A 16304-nucleotide genomic window follows, 5' to 3' on the forward strand; every position below is an offset into this window, starting at 1 on the left:
CTCAGGGAGGGGGGGAACCCTGGCACCCACCTGGCTCCCCAAACACCTGCAGCCTGGGCAGTTGATATTAAATGCTTTATTTTCAATATTAAAAACCAGTATTTTTAATAACTAAACAATGCTAAATTCATCTTACCAAAAAAAAAAAAAAAAAAAAAAAAAAAAAAGGATGAGGGGGAGGTGGGGGGGAGGGGGGTTCTACCAGGGACACTACGGCCCCGGCCCCGACAGGCAGCAGCGGAGCCCAGGGCAGCGCTGCCTTGCCCAGACCCCCGCCCCAGCCACACACGTACCGCAAGAGAGCCCGGGGGGGGGGGGAGGGAAGCGTCCAAAACGGCCCCGGATCCCCAAAAGGAGAGGGACAGGTACCAGGCTGAGCCCCAGAGCCACACAGGGACAGAGCCAATGTCACCGCAGCCCCCTATGAGGATGAGGCAGAGCTGGGGAGGGGGGGGATTTGGCACAATGAGACCCACCCCACCGGGATGGGGCAGCCCCATGCCCCATCCGCCCTCCCACAGCCAGGAGCCACTGTGTCCCCGCAGCGCAATCCCATCCCAAACCCACCCGTGGCAGGAATTAGTGTCAGAAAGGAGCAGCAGGCACAGAGCCCAACCTGGAGAATAGCCCTTAGAGAAGCCACTAAGAGAAAAAGGCCACCTGTGACCCCCTCCACCCTGTGCCCCCTCTCTGGGCTGCTCAAGCCCTCTGATGCCCACCTGGGAGCCGGGGGAGGGGGGGGGAGGTTGGGACACAGGCTCCCCCAGAAAGGGGACAGTCCCCACATGGCAGCCAGAGCCTCTCGGCAGACAGGGGACGGGGCTGTAAACTGCAGGGAGCCGGGCATGTAAACACAGACCAGGATACGGGGGGGGGGGGCCGTGCCCAGGGGCTCCCAGCCCCCCACCTCCCAGAGGGACCAAAACTGGGGGGGATGAGGGGGGGTCCACAAGCCCCAGCCCTCCCCGTGGAGCCAGGGAAGCAGCAGCATCCCCCGGGAAGGGGGCTCTGGAGCAGGGGACAGTGACACTCGACTGTGTATAAAAAAAATTATCTTCCCCGGGAAGAGTTTGTGCACCGCAGCCCCCAGCTCAGGGCCAGCGCGGGGGGGGGCGGGGGGGCGGACTGGGGCCGGCGGCCGGGCAGGGAGGCGTGGGGGGAGCGTGCCGGAGTCGGAGCGCACCGGCGGCCGGCGCGGATGTTAGAGAAGAGGCGAGTCTACGTTACGCGGGGAGGGGGCGCGGGGGGGTCCAGTCGAGTTGCGCATCCCGGGAATCCGAGCACTGAGATGGGGCCAGAGAGGCTGGAGATGCCTGTGGGTGATGCAGCCCCTGAGAAGAGGACCTGGGGGGGAGGGTTGGGGGGACACACGACACGACACTGCCCCCCCTGCTCCCCACCCCTCCACAAGCTCCAGGGACCACAGTCCCATCGTCCCGTGATGGATGGGGTGCCGGGGCACTGCATTGGGGTCCCAGCTCCAAACCCCACGGCACCCCAGGGCTTGCAGCCAGAGCCATGTCCCCACTGCAGTGCAGGGCCACCTGTCCCTGCACCCACCCTGGGGTCCACCAGCCCATCACGCACCTCACTTGATGAGGATTCCCGTGGGCCGGGCCTCGTCCTCGCTGGCGTTCCTCAGGTTCCTCTCCACTTCCTCCGAGGACCTGGGGCAGAGCGGGATGAGAGACAGCCGGGGGCACCGCCATGGCCCCTCGGTGCCGGTGGCAGGGGCTGTGGGCACTGCTTACACCGTTCCCCCCTGTACTCACGCCAGGAAATCCTTCACTTCCTCCACGGTGATATCCCCGGTGGTGTCCAGCGGGTTCTCCGTGCTGCTGTTGGGGGAATCGATGGGGCCAGGAGAGAAGGTGGCCGGGTGCTCCTCGGGGGACCCTGGGGAGCCACAGGGACAGGAAGGCTTTGGGCCAGCCACAACACCAGGGCCAGCCCAGAACAGGGCCCATGGGGATGTGGTGCAAGTGGTGGGGACAGGGTGATCACTCACGGTCACTGTCACTGGGGGAGCATCGGCCCTTGGGGCTGCAGGGGACGTGGGTGCCGTTTGCCTGTGGCAGCTTCGGTGTCGCTGTCAAGCTGTTGCTGGAAGGAAACATGAGGAGAAGTTACTGCCGGAGCCGGCACCACGGGGCGGGGGTACAGGGGTGCTGCCGTAGCAAAGGCTCCATGTCTCTGGGGCACATCTCACCTGAGGCAGGAGGTGTCCTGGAGCCGGGCGACCTCCAACCGGCACAGTGGCTCCGTCACGTTCCTGGCACTCAGCGAGAAGCGCTCAAACTCGGACGGTGAAATTAGGTAGAAACCTAAGGGGAGGGGGCAATAAAGAGCCTCAGGGACCCCTGTGGATCTCCAGCCAGAAGCGATGTCCCATCTACAAGGGACATCACCCCAGCACAGGGCTGGTGCCCTCACCCTGGCCGTGCTTGGTGAAGACGCAGGAGGCAATGCCACTGATGTCCTCCTTACGGATGCAGCCGTAGTGGACCTGGGGCCGCAAGCCAGGCACGGTGAAGATGTGGATGTCACCCAGGTTGGTGAGACAGGCCAGGCAGTTCTCCAGCCGCTCCTCGGAGCTGGCGCTGGCCAGGCTCACCAGGGCCACCTTCCGTACGCGGCAGCCCTCATGTGCTGTCAGCTTGAACTTGGTCTTGGCGCTCACTTTGGGCAGTGTGAAGACCTGGTGGGGGACAAGAGGAGCCAAGTGCCAAGGGGGAATAGGAACCTGTGGGGTTTTGGGGGGCACTCGAACAGCCTCCCACCATGGAAGCCCTTGACAAAGGGCAGCGCCTTCCCCTCGGAGCCACCACCCCAGGGACAGGCATAGGAGTGCCCCTGGCTACTCATCTCCAGCTCCATCCCTGCGCCCAGGGTGATGGGGACACCCAGAGAGGGCATGGGGCATGTTGTGCGTGGTGGGTCCCACCCCTGCTGCAGCAGGACACTAAGCTCACCTTGAACTGCTCCTCAGAGGAGATGAGCATGGAGTGGCTGCCCTGCATGTCGGGAGCCTTGGCCAGGTCTCGCGAGACCTCGTAGGGCTCAGGCAGGGGGTTCCCTCGCCCATCCAGCACCGCAATGGCCACCACTGGTGCCCGGTGCATCAGCTGGATCTCCTTCCCCAGCACCGCCTCCACTGCCCGCTCCGAAAACTTCTCCTGCGATGGCACCTCCAGTGCGTAGGCGAACACTGAGCCAGAGTTGGTCCCTGCCCACATCGTGGGGCCGTGGTGGGCAGCTGCGGGGATGAGAGCAGTGTGAGCGCCCCCTCCCCACAGCATGGCACCAGCCACAGCCAGCTCGGGGGCTTCTCCCGGGAAGGGGGAGTGGGGGTGGGAGGTGGGTCTCACCGTCTCGGAGAAATGTGTCAGCGAAGTAGAGGCACCGCACCACCCCTGAGAGCGAGTCGTCAGCCGAGCGGGGCTCGATCCGCCGCTGCACGGGCGTCATCTCCACCTCGGGGGGTCCCGCCTGCTCGGCCAGCTGCGCGTTGGCCTCCTGCACCTGGGGAGGGGGACACGGGGGTCAGTCCCTGCCCGGTGAGGATGAGGAGCAGCCGTGGCGGCCCCGCTCCCTGCCCACCTTGCTGGAGGGGCTGCTGGTGTTGAGCCTCTTCTTGCCTGACACCCGGCTCTTGCGGATGCGGCGGAAGGACTGTCGCAGGGACTTCTTGAGGGATTTCACACGAGAGAGGGGCCCCTCCATGGCCAGCGAGTCATTGGGGTGCAGCGTACACCTGCGGGCACCGATGCTGCTCAGTGCCCGGACCCTCGCCACATCGCTCTGGCAAGGATGTCCCCAGCACTGAGATTTCCTCCGTACCTGGCCAGCACAGGATTGCGCCGGTAATAGTCGAAGAGTCCGAAGCCGTGGCTGGTGCCAAAGGCCACGAGGTTCCATTCGGAGTGGAGGGTGACAGCGGTGACGGCGGCGGGGGGCACGCATTGCACCAGCACGCTGGGCTGGAAGCCGGGGGCGAAGGGCAGGGGCCCGTTCCTGGGGGCCAGCCGGTCGTGGCCCTTCCAGGTGAAGCCCTCACGGTCCTGCAGCAGGTCCACCGTGGCCACGCTGACCGCGTGCTCCGACTTCTCGTCGCTCAGCTCCATCACCAGCACCTGCAGGGTACAAGCACAGGCGGTGGGGCATGCGTACCAGCTGCCCGGGACAGCCACCCTGCTGCACGCCGGGGGTAAAATCCTGCAGGTCGGAGCCCTTTATGGACAGGCATGGGGGGCTGCAGGGTTTGAAGCCCCTCCGTGCCATGTCTCCTTGAGGAGGGAGCTGAGAGCTGCCCGGGAGCCCCCACTCTGTCCCCTACTGCCCTACCTGCCCCGCCGTGCCGGCCACCACCATCTTGGCCGTGTACTTGCAGAGAGCGATCTTCTGCACGCCCAGGCGTGGATCATCACTGTAGGGATCAAAGCAGCCCACCTGCGGGGGGGGGGGGGGGGAACAGCAGGGGGTGGGCACCTTCATACAGCTGCAGAGCAGCCCCCTGGTGCCACCCCCACGTCCCCCCACCAGCTGGCGGGTACCGGCTGCGGCACACGGGCTGCTCCGGGCATCACGCCCGGGAAAGGTCTGTCCCCACGTGTCCCCCGGCCCCCCCTGCGCTGGGGCAGACCCGCGAGACGGGGCACGCGGAACAAGGGTCCCTTGTGTCCCCACGGGGCGTCACACAGCAGCTGTGCCCCGAGCCGGGGGACACGTCCCCAGGGAGCAGCCGTGACGGCTCCGGCGGGTGCATCCTCCGTGCCTGCCTCTGGGCTTGACCACCCACTGCTGGCGGAGAGAAGGGGGTGTTGGGGTCCGCAGCAGCGTCCCCCCCACCCTGGGGACCTCACCTTGCGGAAAGGCGGCCACTCCTCCTCGCCCGCCTGGTTGAGGCTGTCGTTGTGCTCGCAGTCCGTCTGGAAGATGCTGGCAGTGCCCAGCTTGTAGAGGGGCTTCAGGGAGACCCCCGAGGCATCCCAGAACCGCACCGTACCGTCCTCGTGCCTGGCGGAGGGGGGACACACATGGGGAAGCCCTGTTAGCACGGGACCCTGACATCTGCCCGGCTAACAAGAGCCGCCTGTGTGCTGGCAGCCACTGTGCCAGAAGCAGGGGGATGACAATGCAGCGGGTGACACACTCCTGCCTGGCCATCAAGCTGAACGAGAAGGGGGCAGCCCACCCAAAAGAGTGGCTGGCCCTCCCGCCACCACCCCATACACTCCCTGACCCCAGGAAGGGGCTGAGGATGTGTGTCCCACCACCACCTCTGGCACATTTTGGGTTTCCCAGCCCTGCCCCGCTCCCGCCCAGGCCACTCACCCAGTGAGGAGAAGCCCCCTCTGCGTGGGCTCCTGGGCCAGGTTCTTCCCCCCGTCGATGGGCCAAGCCTGGAGGGACAGAGGAAGGGATCGAGCCCACCCGTGGGGAGCAGGAGCAAGTGTCACCTCTCCGCCAGCCTGTCCTGGGGGGGCTCAGGGATCCCCCTCCCCGCCAGCCCCATCACTCACCGCAGAGGAGAGCCGGGGGCTCTGCTGCTCGCCGACGCTGATGATTCTCTCCCAGAGCTTGAGAGGCACGTTGGAGACGTGGCAGGAGCAGGTGATGGCAGAGGAGTGAAGTGGCGCCAGGTACGGGGCAGGGATGGTGGGCCAGCCCGGCGTCTGGAGGTCGATGGCCACCAGCTCTTCCTCCACCAGCACCACAAGCGCACGGGGGTTCTCAAAGCCTGGGGAGGCGGGAGATGGCTGCTACTAGTGGAGACACCCCCCCTCCACCTGCTCCCCAGGGCTGGTCTGGTGGGACGTACCTCCCTCGGCCACCTCAGCGCTTTGCACGGTGAAGAAGTCGATGACACGGGAGGTGAAGTCAAGCGTGGCCAAGGTTTGGCCCTGCAGCACACTGACGCAGTGCCGGTCACCATAGCTGGCCCGTGGCATCCCCCCGTTGAAGATGATGAAGGGATTCCTGGCGGGGGGGTATGAAGCAGCCTCCATCAGACCTCAGACCCCACAGAGCATCTTCCCCACAGCCCAGGTCCCTCCCTGTGCCCATCACCAACCAAGCCCGGCTGCTTGGGGGGTGCATGCCAGAGCAACCCCCCATCGTGCCACGGGGACCTACCCCGACTCGCAGGTCCGCCAGAGAATTTTGCTGATGGCTTTGCAAGGGAACGGACCTGAAACAAAAATATCAACCCCGCGGTTGCAGCACCGGCACTGGGATGGGGCGATCAGCCTCCAACCCTGCGATTTCCACCAACCCCCCCCGTACCATAGGGGATGGTGGACATGACGGGCTGCTGGGTCCTCTGGCCGGAGCCGCTCACCGCCCACACCATGTACCCGCCATCGCTGTGGGAGCTGACGATGCTCTTCCCGCTCTGCTCCCAGGCCAGGCTCTCAAGTTGCTGCGGGGACACACGGCGAGAAGCTCGACACACGGGATGGAACGGGGAGAACATACACAAGGCTGCAGCCCCGCCAGCCCCGGTACCTGGTTCCCCAGGAAGAGATGCTGGACGACGCGTGTGCTCTGCTCCCAGAGGACCACCAGCCCCCGGCTGTACCCGATGAGGAGCCGACTGCTGTCGTGTGGGTGCTCCTGGATGGACTCCACCGGCCCCAGCGCCTTCCCGCAGCGGTAGTCATCGGGGACGCTATGTGGGGGAAGGACACAGTGGGGTCAGGGGGGAATAGGAGTGGCGGGGAGGGGGCGCAGGGCTGGTGGGGCTCACCTCTGCAGGATCTCATCCGGGAAGAGGGTTTTGTCCTCCAGCAGCACCAGGGCGGGCAGGGTGAGGAAGTACACCGCACCGCCCTCCGTGCCCAGGCAGGCCACCGCGCAGGCGGATGTCGGCAAGACCACTGTCACCCGCGTGATGCCGGGGGAGCAGCTGGAAGGGGGAGCGGGGTGGGGGGCTGCGTCAGCCCCGTGCTGGGTCTGGGGGAGCAGTGGAGAGAGCCCAAACCTCCCCTGCCCCAATACTGCATCCCCATCCCTGTTGGCCCAGGAGGACGGGGGCAGGGACAGCCTCAGCAATAACAGCAATTAGAGCCATTAATCACCCCCAGGCCCTGCCAGCACCTATGAAAAGCGCAAGGCTGCATTTCCCCCCACCCGCAGCATCCCAGTTGGGATCAGAGGAGCATCCCAGCAGGGAAACCACTGCCACCGAGGGGACCTTGGCTGCCATCCCGCCCTAAGCAGGGACGGCTGCTCCCACGCACCGTTCCCAGCCGGCAGCGGTATCGCTCCCAGCCACAGCCCCACAGCAGGGGGGGGAGGGGTTGGGTGGCTGGAGACTCCCCCAGGCAAGTACTTAGCACTGTCGGACCCTGGGCGTCCCGGGAGGCCGAAGCTGCGGGTCTCTTCCAGGTGGGAACAGCCTTCCTTCTGGCAGACCTCCCAGAGGTGCAGCGTGTTGTCATCCAGCAGGGAGAGGAGCCAGCCCTGGGTGGGGGGACACACACAGCGGGGTGGGTGGGGGGCCAGGAGAGCTGCCTCCGGGTCCCCCCAGGGACACCCACCTACCTGGCCAGGGAGGAAGTGCAGCTGGGTGACGGTGGCCGTCTCCTTGTGCAAGCCGGTCAGCTCCACGCCTGGAGCACCATATCTGGGGGGCGGGGGCCGTCAAAGAAGCAACGAGGGTAGAGAATGCCTGGATCCCCCCCAAATTCTCCCCAGGTCACTGTTCTGCAAGCAGGAGCCAGTTTAGCCCCACGCCCCTAGGGGAGAGCCAGGGCTGAGCATCCCTGGCAGCACCCCGCGCCACAGCCGGCCAGGATCCACCGAGCACTTCCAACCGGGATGCCCCGGGTCAGGATGCAGCCGGCACGTGGCCGGGGTGGGTGTGCGAGGGCCAGGCCGGCTCCTGCCCTCTGCCACCCTCTTCTTCCTCAGCTGCAGGGCCGTGGCCGTGCAGAGGCACCAGCGGCAGGGTGGGGTTCGGCATGCGCCGGCACAGCCTCACTCACCCGACTGGTCCCGGCTCCTCCACCGGCAACGCCGCTCAGCAGGAACCGGGGCAGGATGCGTGCGGCAGCTCCAGCACCGCGTGGTACACCCTGACCCGGCGCCTCCCCGACACCCCTGGACCCAGCGAGCTGCTTCCCGCAGCCCGGCATCACCGGTGCACAGCACCGCTACGGTTTGGCACACCGCGTGCCGGCGTTTTCCGTCCACCAACCCTTGTGGTCCTAGCCTCCGGCTGCCCCCCCCCCGATGCCCTTGGCGTGGAGAACTGGCCCAGCAGCTCTGCCCAGACCGACAGGCAGGAGCTGTCTGGCAGCGCCAGGCACAGCCGAGCCGGCAGAGCTAGGATAGAGCCGCAGAGGCTTTGGGGAGGCCAGAGAACGCGGTGTTCAAGGGGGAGCACGCAGGGGGGTCCGGGCACTGCATGGATGGGGGATGCCACCCATCCTTGCTCCTCCTGGGGGCTTTCCCCACCCAATGGTTCTGCTGGCCAAAGGCAGGCAGCGCTCAGTGGCCAGGGAACACCAGTGGCACTGGCTCACCGTGATGGGGGTCCGAGCCCAGGGACCCCCAGCTGCCCCAGGGGATCCCCCAGGCTGTGGCGGCCCCTCAATACGGGGCTGTCTGCAGCCAGATCCACCCAGCCCGGCCAGGGAGCACCCATGGGTGCCCCCCACTAACCAGTAGCACCAGTCAGGCCAGCTCTGGCTGCTGCCTCACCCAGCACCCTGAACCTCCAGAAGCATCTTCTGGGGGGCAACTGGAGCGGGACCGGATGGCCGCTGGCTGCAGTGCCGCGGGCAGGACCATGCCACCCCACTGCCAGCCCCGAGCCGGGTACCACCCCAAAAACATCCCCGTGGAAGATGCGCAGGGCATCGCAGCCCCCCACAACAGCAGCTCCACGGCCCCCAGGGGGGGTTTGATCCAGGGGTGGCCGGAGCCAGCACCCCATGGCGAAGCAGCCAAGCAGAGCGGCCGGCGACGTCGCGGCCGGGCTGGCACTGGCAGAGAAAAAAAAAAAATAAATAAAAAAACGCCATCTTTGTGCTCGGGAGGCAGCGAGCCGCCGGCCGGGGGCGGGGGGGGGGGCGGGGAGGAGCATGGTAGCCCCCACCCCAAACCCTGACCCCAACCCCGATCCAGGCACAGCTGCCCCCGTTGTCCTGTCCCCCCCTCCCCTCCTTTCCCTGCGCACACACCGCCCCCCACATTCCTGCGGCGCGGGGCCCCCCGAGCGCGGGCTGCATCCAGCCCTGGCCGCCCGCCAGCAGCCCTCTGAAGTCTCCCTGCACGCCGCGCCGGCAACAAAGCCCGGCCGAGCCCCCGCGTCGTCGTCGTGTCGTCGTTGTCGTCCCCCCCCAACCCAACCCCCGGGCCCCCCCACCCTGGTGCTGGGCCGGCCGGAGGCCCCGCTGCCCCCTCGCAGGGTGGATCCGGCAGCCGCCGTATTGTCACCCCCAAAGGCGGCCAGGAGCCCCCCGCGATAAGGGAGGTGACCGCAGGAAGAACCCCCCTGCCTGGGACAGTGGAGCCCTGTTGCTCCCCCCCTACATTTCGGGCAAGGCGGGGGTTTCCTCCAGCCCCCCCTTCCCAGCCCAGCTGCAGCCCAGCTGGACAGAGGGACAGACGGATGGACGCCGGCAGAGCGGGGGGATGAGGCGCTACCGGATGGGCCAGCTACGGCACGCCGTGTCTGCCAGCATCCCCCGGGATGGGGGCAGCCAGGGTGGGGGTGTGGGGGGGGAACCTTACCTCCTGCCCTCAGTGGGGGAAAAGGATACAGCTTCACAGCTCCCGCCTTGGTGCCGATGGCCATCACGCGCAGGACGGGGTCGTAGGCCAGGGCGCTGGGCTGGCTGGGGAAGCCGTGCTCCACCGTCTGCCGCAGGGACAGGCAGGCAGGTCAGAGCTGGGACACCCCACTCCTGGACCACCCCACCCCTGTGGCTCCATCCCACACCAGCCTGAACTTCATCCCCATGATGGAGGAGCATGAGGATGCTGCCTTGTCCCCCACTGCCACCAAGGGGGGGGTCCTTGGGGAAGGGGGACACCACTCCTCACCCAACTTCCACCCGACACCCCAAGAGGCACCAAACCCAACAGCCACACCGAGGGCTGAGCTTGCACGAGCCCCCTTGGCCAGCACCTTAGCGAAGGGACCCCCTCACCCTAAACCCCTGCCCGAGGTGCAGATGCCGCAGGAGGGGTGAGCAGGGTCCAGCTCAGCCCCACAGGCAGGCGGGACCCCCACCACGATGTCCCCGGGGGGGTTCACAGTGCCGGGCGGCAGAACCAGGTGAGCGGGACCCGCCAGTGCCGGGGACATCCCCGCCGGAGCCGTGTGCCGCCCGCGGGCACCTTCCCAAGGAAGTCCCGGCCGGTGATGGCATGCCCGGGCTCGCCGGCTGGGGAGGGGCTGCCCGCCTGGCAGCGAGGGGACGCGGGGGACACCCGCCACCCCAGCCCGCGGCGAGGGGACCGCGGGGCTCCCGGGGGAGCGGCCCCGGGGGCAGCTTGGCTGAGTGGCGACGGCACGATCAGATGATACGGAGGCGCTGGAGCCAGACTGGCCGGATCCTGACCCGCTCCCTTTGTCTGGGGCGGCCGAGAGGCGCACCGGGGCGGCTTTTCACACCCGCCGGCACAACCACCGTCACCCTCCACCTCCTGCTCCCCTCCAAAGGGCCACCTTCAGGAGCACGCCAACGTTCCCAGCCCACCCAGGGGGTCCCAGACCGGCTGGGGGGAGAGACAGCAGATGCCTGTTGGTCCCGGTCCCTGTGGCAGCCCCACGCAGGGTCACCCTGAATCCCCCCGGGATGCACACCGCACGGGAGGATGGTGGCGGGATCCGGGACAGCAGCAGCACGGCAGTTTCCCGGTGATGCTTTAGGCCGGGAACTGATACAACGATCCCATCAAAGACCCCCACCCTGTGCTCCCCTAAAAGTGTCCTCCCAGCTCCCCTGCACCCCGAGCCCCAGATGGGGGACCGGACTCGCAGCCCTTCCTCCCGCCCGGCAGCGGGGCTGCATCCGGCAGGCTGTGCCGGCCCAGCCAAGGCGCGCTCCCGGCCAAATTACAGCAAATCCCAGGCAGATCTGGAGCTCGGGAGGAAAAACAACCGTTAATGGGAGGCAGGTGGGCAGCCGGCAGTCCCAAGTACTGGGCTGACCGGAGCGGGCAGCTCCCTGGCCCCCCAGGATGCTCCGCAGGGCGCAGACCCCCCAGAGTGCCTGCTCAGGCAGGATCCGGCCATGGGACCATCCTCCCCAAAACCGGGGGGCTCTGGGTGGACTGAGCCTTGCGGCCTGGCAAGACCTTGTGCCTGCAGCGGTACGTTTGCGGGGACAGGGCTGTGCTGGGGCGGTGGGTGACGGCTGTGACCCCCCCACTGCAGCACATCCCAATACCTCCCAGCCCGACCCCACTGCGGGGTGAGCCAGGGGGTCCCTCTGGCGCATGCCACGGTCCCCACCACGGCAAACGCCCGACGGCGGTGCCAGCATGCTGCCAAAAGACGGACAGACAGACGGACATGGTCTGGGCTCAGCCAGGAGCCGTGTCCGGTGTTCTCCCACTCCTGGGGCCAGGGCAGGAGGATGGTCCCAACACCGCGGGGGCTCCCGGGACAGGATGCATCAAGCTCCAGGTGGGCACCCGCTGGCACAGCCCGTCCTGCCGATGCGCCGAGGGAAGGGTCCGGTACCCGAGGGCTGGCGGGGTCCCTCCCCTATGGTTTGATGAGCCCGGGGGTCTCCCCACGCCACATGAGGGGGCTGAGCAGAAAATCTCCCCAGTGCCAGCAGAGGGGACAATCCCTGGGCCTCTGATGCCCCCGGTCTCCCCTGAGACACGGTTTTGGGGTGCCAGGGGACCCCAAGCCCCCAGCCCTGGGGGTCGCTGCCACAGCTCTTCCTGCTGACAATAAGGGGGTTCAGCCCCCCCATATCCCACCCCCGGGGGTGTTTGGGGCTGAGCTGCCCCACGAGGCACGGGCCATACAGCCTGGGATGCTCCAGAGCCAGACGGGGTGGGGGGCCGCGGAGCACCCCGAAACACCACTGCCGGTGAGCGAGTCCCAGGGAAACCACGGGGCAGTGCGGGAACCAGGGGGCTCAGGGGAGCCCCCACCCTCGGGGGGCTGGGGAAGGGGGACTGACGTGCTGGTGCGGGGGGGGTCACAGCCTGCCCCAGGGTGCCCCCCGGGTGCGGGAGGGATTGCCCCCGAGGCGGGGGTGTCTGCTGCACCCCCAGGAAGGAGGACGGCCCCCCCCCCAGCCTGTCCCCCCCCGGGGCGCATCCGGCACCTGGGGTTGCCGGTACCCACCCCCGGGGTGCCCCCACAGCCTACACCCGGGCGTCCCGCCCCACCGGGGCTGTCCTCTCCCCGGGCCATCCCGGTGCGCTGCTCCCCACCGCGACCGCCCCCTCCCCGGGGGGGCACCCCGACCCCCGTGGGGGGCGGTGCCCCGTGCGCTGCTCCCCTCCCCGGAGGCGGCATCCCGCCCGGGGGGCTACCGGAGCCTGCACCACTGGGGGGAAGGGGGGAGGGCTGCCTGCACCGCGCTCCCGGGGCCCTGCCCGACATCCCCGGTGGCTCCTGGTGGTCGTCGACCCCCACCCCCCGGGGGTTCGCCGCCGCGCCCCCCGCCCCGGGCGCACCTTGCTGAAGGCGAAGAGATCGTTCCGGAGGCGGTCGCGATGCGGGTCAGCGCCCTGCCGCCGGAACCGAAACTTCATCATGGTGGGGCCGGTGGCGGCGCGGTACCGGGCGGGGCGGGCGGGGCCGGCAATCCCGGGGGGGCCGGTACCGGGGAGGGCGGTCTCGGTGCCGCTCCCGGTGCGGGAGGAGCCGGTACCGGCCGGGGGGCGGTGCCGGTGCAGGTCCCGGTCCCGGTACGGGTCTCGGTGCGCGCGCCGAGCGCCGAGCGCCGCGCGCCGAGCCCGGGCAGGCACCGCCGCGGCGGGGCGGGGCGTGGCCCTGACGGACAACCCTCCCCACCAATCACCGCACGACTGCCCGCACAGCGCGGCGCAGCCCCTCCCACCGCCGCTGCGCATGCGCTGCCGCGGGGTCGACGGGACTTGTAGTCCTCCACCTTAGGCGCCCTCTGTGGGCGCTTTATTTATTTCTATTAATTCTCCCCCCTCCCTTTCTTTCTTTTTTTTTTTTTTTTTTTGCCCCTTTTCTCTCCGGGGCCGCCCATCCTGGTCACAAGGCCTCCACGACCATGGGGTGCCCTGGATTCAGGGCTTCATCCTGGCCTGTAGGCCCCACAGCCATTGGATGCCTCAACGACATGGCGACTTCCCAGCCACTGGGCCCTATGCTGGCAGGGTGCTGAGCACAGCCCCGCATGGTGCAGACACGCCGAGCGGGGCCGTGCTCAGCACCCTGCTGGCTCCTGCCATTACTATTCGGTCCCTGTCCCCAGCTGGTGACCAATTGCTCCCATCATGGTGCCAGGCATAGCCTCGGCCCAGGGTGAGGGGGGGAAGAACCCTGCCCTGCACCCAGGTTTTCGGTGAGTCACCCCAGGCAGGGCAGGTCTTCCCCTCCCTGCTGACTAACCCCGGCCTTGGCCTCGGGGAAGATGCCACATTGAGGTGACGCAGACTTTTTGGGATGGAAAACACGCTGAAGGTGAACAGGGGGGCCATCGCCCCAACGCCCCAGCAATGGGATGGAGGGAAGGAGGTCTGAGCCCACGCACCATCCCAGGGCTCGAGGGTGGGTGATGGAGAGAACATCACCAGAACAGGCAGGAGCTCATTGCAGAGGAGGAAGAGGAAGAAGGCAGCTGCCACGTGAGGCCAGCAGACCCCATCCAGCCATCCCTCCGCCTCTCTAGCAGCACGCACCCATCCGCCACCATCTCCATCTTGCAGGAGGAAGGTGCAGAGCAGGGAGGATGAGGGACTCCATGTGAGGCTGAAGTGCTGGTGTGCAGCCCTCATGGGGTGCTGGGGCCATCTGAGGGCCAGGCACTGCCTGCAGCAAGCCTGAGTGGGAGCTGGGGGGGAACAACGTCCATATTTGCTCCCCAGGTATGGAGAAGAGGAGGAGGGGGAGGGCAGTGAGCCCCATCCCTGCTTTCTAGGGCAGCACAGGAGGGACAGACACTGCATTTGACCACCCCACCCCTGGGGAGCTGGAGACTCCCTTTATTTAGAAGCAGTTCCCCTCTCCCTGCAACCTCGTTTCTGCCAGCCGAGAAGCAAGGCACACATCCCAGGCGCTGGCACCACCACACAGGCAGGCGGAGTGATGCTTTCTGCTTTTATTCAATTAATGCAGCAATCTATACAAGAAAAAAAAAATAATAATAATGAAACCATGAAATTCCAAACCCTGACAGCGAAGAACCAAATTCTTCCTAAGAATCAACCAGAATTAAAAGATACCCCCCGTGTCAGACTGTACATAAAATAATCTCTGCCCCATTTACAGCATTTCACACAGTACTTCTCGTATCTCAAACTTCAGAACTGTACAACTTTGTTACAAACCACGCTTTTTCCTAGGAAAAGCTTACGGAAAAAAATATTGCCACTTTCTTTTTTGTTTTATTTTTATTTTTATTTGTAACAAAAAAAAAAATTGAATCTTTAAAAAACAAAACTAAAGTCAGCCAGAACTTGTAAGTGTGGGCAGGGGCGCAGGAAGGAGCAGAGACACACTCCTCAGCTGAACAGTTCTCCTCCCGACCAGGAAAAGGAACGCTTTTGGCAGATAAAAGACTATTTGCCGCTGGTGGGGGTCCAGACCCCAGCCCCCCCAAGCCCTCCTCAAAGCATGGCAGCCATTTTCACCCATGGGGCTCAGACCATGTAGGTGTGAGTGCTAGGTGCTAACAGCACCGAAAACCAAAGGCCTGAGCTCTCACCCTGGCAGAAGTTGGCTAGTGCCAGTGCTGGCTTACCCTGGAGAGTGGGTTGGCAGCCCCCGCATCCCAGCGACCCCCCCAAAATCCAGGATGAACCAAGCCTCGGGATCAGGATCGCAGCTCCCAGGTGTCACAGCTCTCGCCTAACAGCTGGATGAGAATTCAGCAAGTGCGGAGCCAGATGTGGCAACACGGGCTTCCTGCTGCCGGCAGACCGACAGCCCCTCCCTAGGCCAGCTCATCTCTTCCCGACAGCAAACAGCCCTTCGTTCTCTTCCTATGGATGTATCAAGCCCACACAACCGATACAAGAGCTTTTGTTGGATCGCCAAGTCTTCTCAAGATATGGGTGGCAGTAACAAACCCCAATTCCTCCCACTGCTTGTGGAAAAGCAGGGAGAAACCCCACCTTCCTCCCCCTTCCTTAGGAAAGACAGTTCTCGTGGTCTGGGCTGTGGGTTGGGGTGTGTGGGATCGTCACATTGGACGTAGCTTTATCCCCAGTTTTGGGCTGAGCAGGTTACATGAACAACACGCTGTAGGTGGAGGGAGAGGAGGTTGGACCGCACGACAGGACGAAACACAACAATGCCGACTGGGTCAGGTCTGTGCATGAGCCCATCCTGCAGAGCGGATGGGGAGAAGTTTTGCCTCTGAATTGGAGCTAACCACCCTCCATCCTCCACAGCAGAACCCTGCCACCGACCTGACCTGAAGCCTGCAGGCAGCCCGACACAGCCGGCGACAGAGAACAGGTATGGGCATCACCAGCATTTTTGAGCCACAGTTTACCAGACAGGTTATGGTAAGGGATCTAGACATCTGGGTCCACATGAAAATGCGTCTTCTAGTTTCAAATCAAGGTTTCACTCTAATGTTGTTCAGTGCAAAAGAGTTAAAAAACCATGTTATCTACACATATACATCCGTGTGTATAGAAAATGTCTGTACAAGTGGGGAAGATGGCCTGCCTATACGCTGGGGACTCCTAGCCCAAGAGATGCTACAGGTCAGACTGGTTGCGTCCCACTCTCTCTCCCCAAAGGTGTCAAGCCCCAACCAGTCAGGTTGAAAAACAAGTGCACACGAGAACAGATGTCAACTGGAAAGCAGCTTCAGCAAGGAGCTCCTCCTGTCCCTCCAGCCACAGCTGCCAGCTCAGACCCACTGTGCAGATGCAGGGCAGGGAGAAAGGAAGGAGGGGAGAGCTCCCGACCAAGGTATGCGGGAATACCAAAACAAACTGGGAGAGGAAGGATACCTGCACATGCACAGACTGCACAAGGACAGGGATTAGGTGCTGGTTGGTACCGGGCTAGAGGGAAGACCTCAGGATGCCTTACTCAGCCTTCAGCAGAGACAGAGTCAACGGGAGCCCTGCTCTGGGAAGCAGCCCCGGAAAGGCAGGTTGCCTCCAGCTTC

The 16304-nt window shown here is 65.3% G+C and overlaps 1 protein-coding gene across 1 annotated transcript; it reads right to left on the minus strand.

Annotated features, from left to right (window-relative positions):
* Nucleotides 1-55: 55 nt before the first annotated feature.
* On the minus strand, nucleotides 56-12781 carry LLGL1 (LLGL scribble cell polarity complex component 1). The gene is made up of 23 exons (XM_082490373.1): nucleotides 12658-12781; nucleotides 9771-9868; nucleotides 7546-7627; nucleotides 7334-7464; nucleotides 6749-6907; nucleotides 6508-6670; nucleotides 6286-6421; nucleotides 6136-6190; nucleotides 5822-5979; nucleotides 5523-5740; nucleotides 5335-5402; nucleotides 4863-5016; nucleotides 4345-4449; nucleotides 3841-4133; nucleotides 3601-3754; nucleotides 3369-3522; nucleotides 2973-3256; nucleotides 2434-2698; nucleotides 2210-2324; nucleotides 2009-2103; nucleotides 1773-1896; nucleotides 1588-1667; nucleotides 56-1313 (listed from the first exon to the last, which is right to left on the minus strand). Exons 1-22 carry the CDS (start codon nucleotides 12736-12738, stop codon nucleotides 1589-1591), a joined length of 3171 nt encoding a protein of 1056 aa, XP_082346499.1. The 5' UTR covers nucleotides 12739-12781; the 3' UTR covers nucleotides 56-1313; nucleotide 1588.
* Nucleotides 12782-16304: the final 3523 nt, after the last annotated feature.

The sequence above is a fragment of the Vanellus vanellus genome, assembly GCF_965231255.1.
Source record: "Vanellus vanellus genome assembly, chromosome: 14".
Lineage (NCBI taxonomy): Eukaryota > Metazoa > Chordata > Aves > Charadriiformes > Charadriidae > Vanellus > Vanellus vanellus.

What these genes read in the sequence shown, in the direction of transcription:
- LLGL1 (XM_082490373.1), bottom strand. Translation starts at nt 12,738, where the DNA reads ATGATGAAGTTTCGGTTCCGGCGGCAGGGCGCTGACCCGCATCGCGAC. An exon ending in AAGGCGGGAGCTGTGAAGCT is followed by an intron (nt 7,628 to 9,770) that starts GTATCCTTTTCC and finishes CCCGCCCCCCAG; the next exon opens with ATATGGTGCTCCAGGCGTGG. An exon ending in CCAGCAGCCCCTCCAGCAAG is followed by an intron (nt 3,523 to 3,600) that starts GTGGGCAGGGAG and finishes CCCCCTCCCCAG; the next exon opens with GTGCAGGAGGCCAACGCGCA.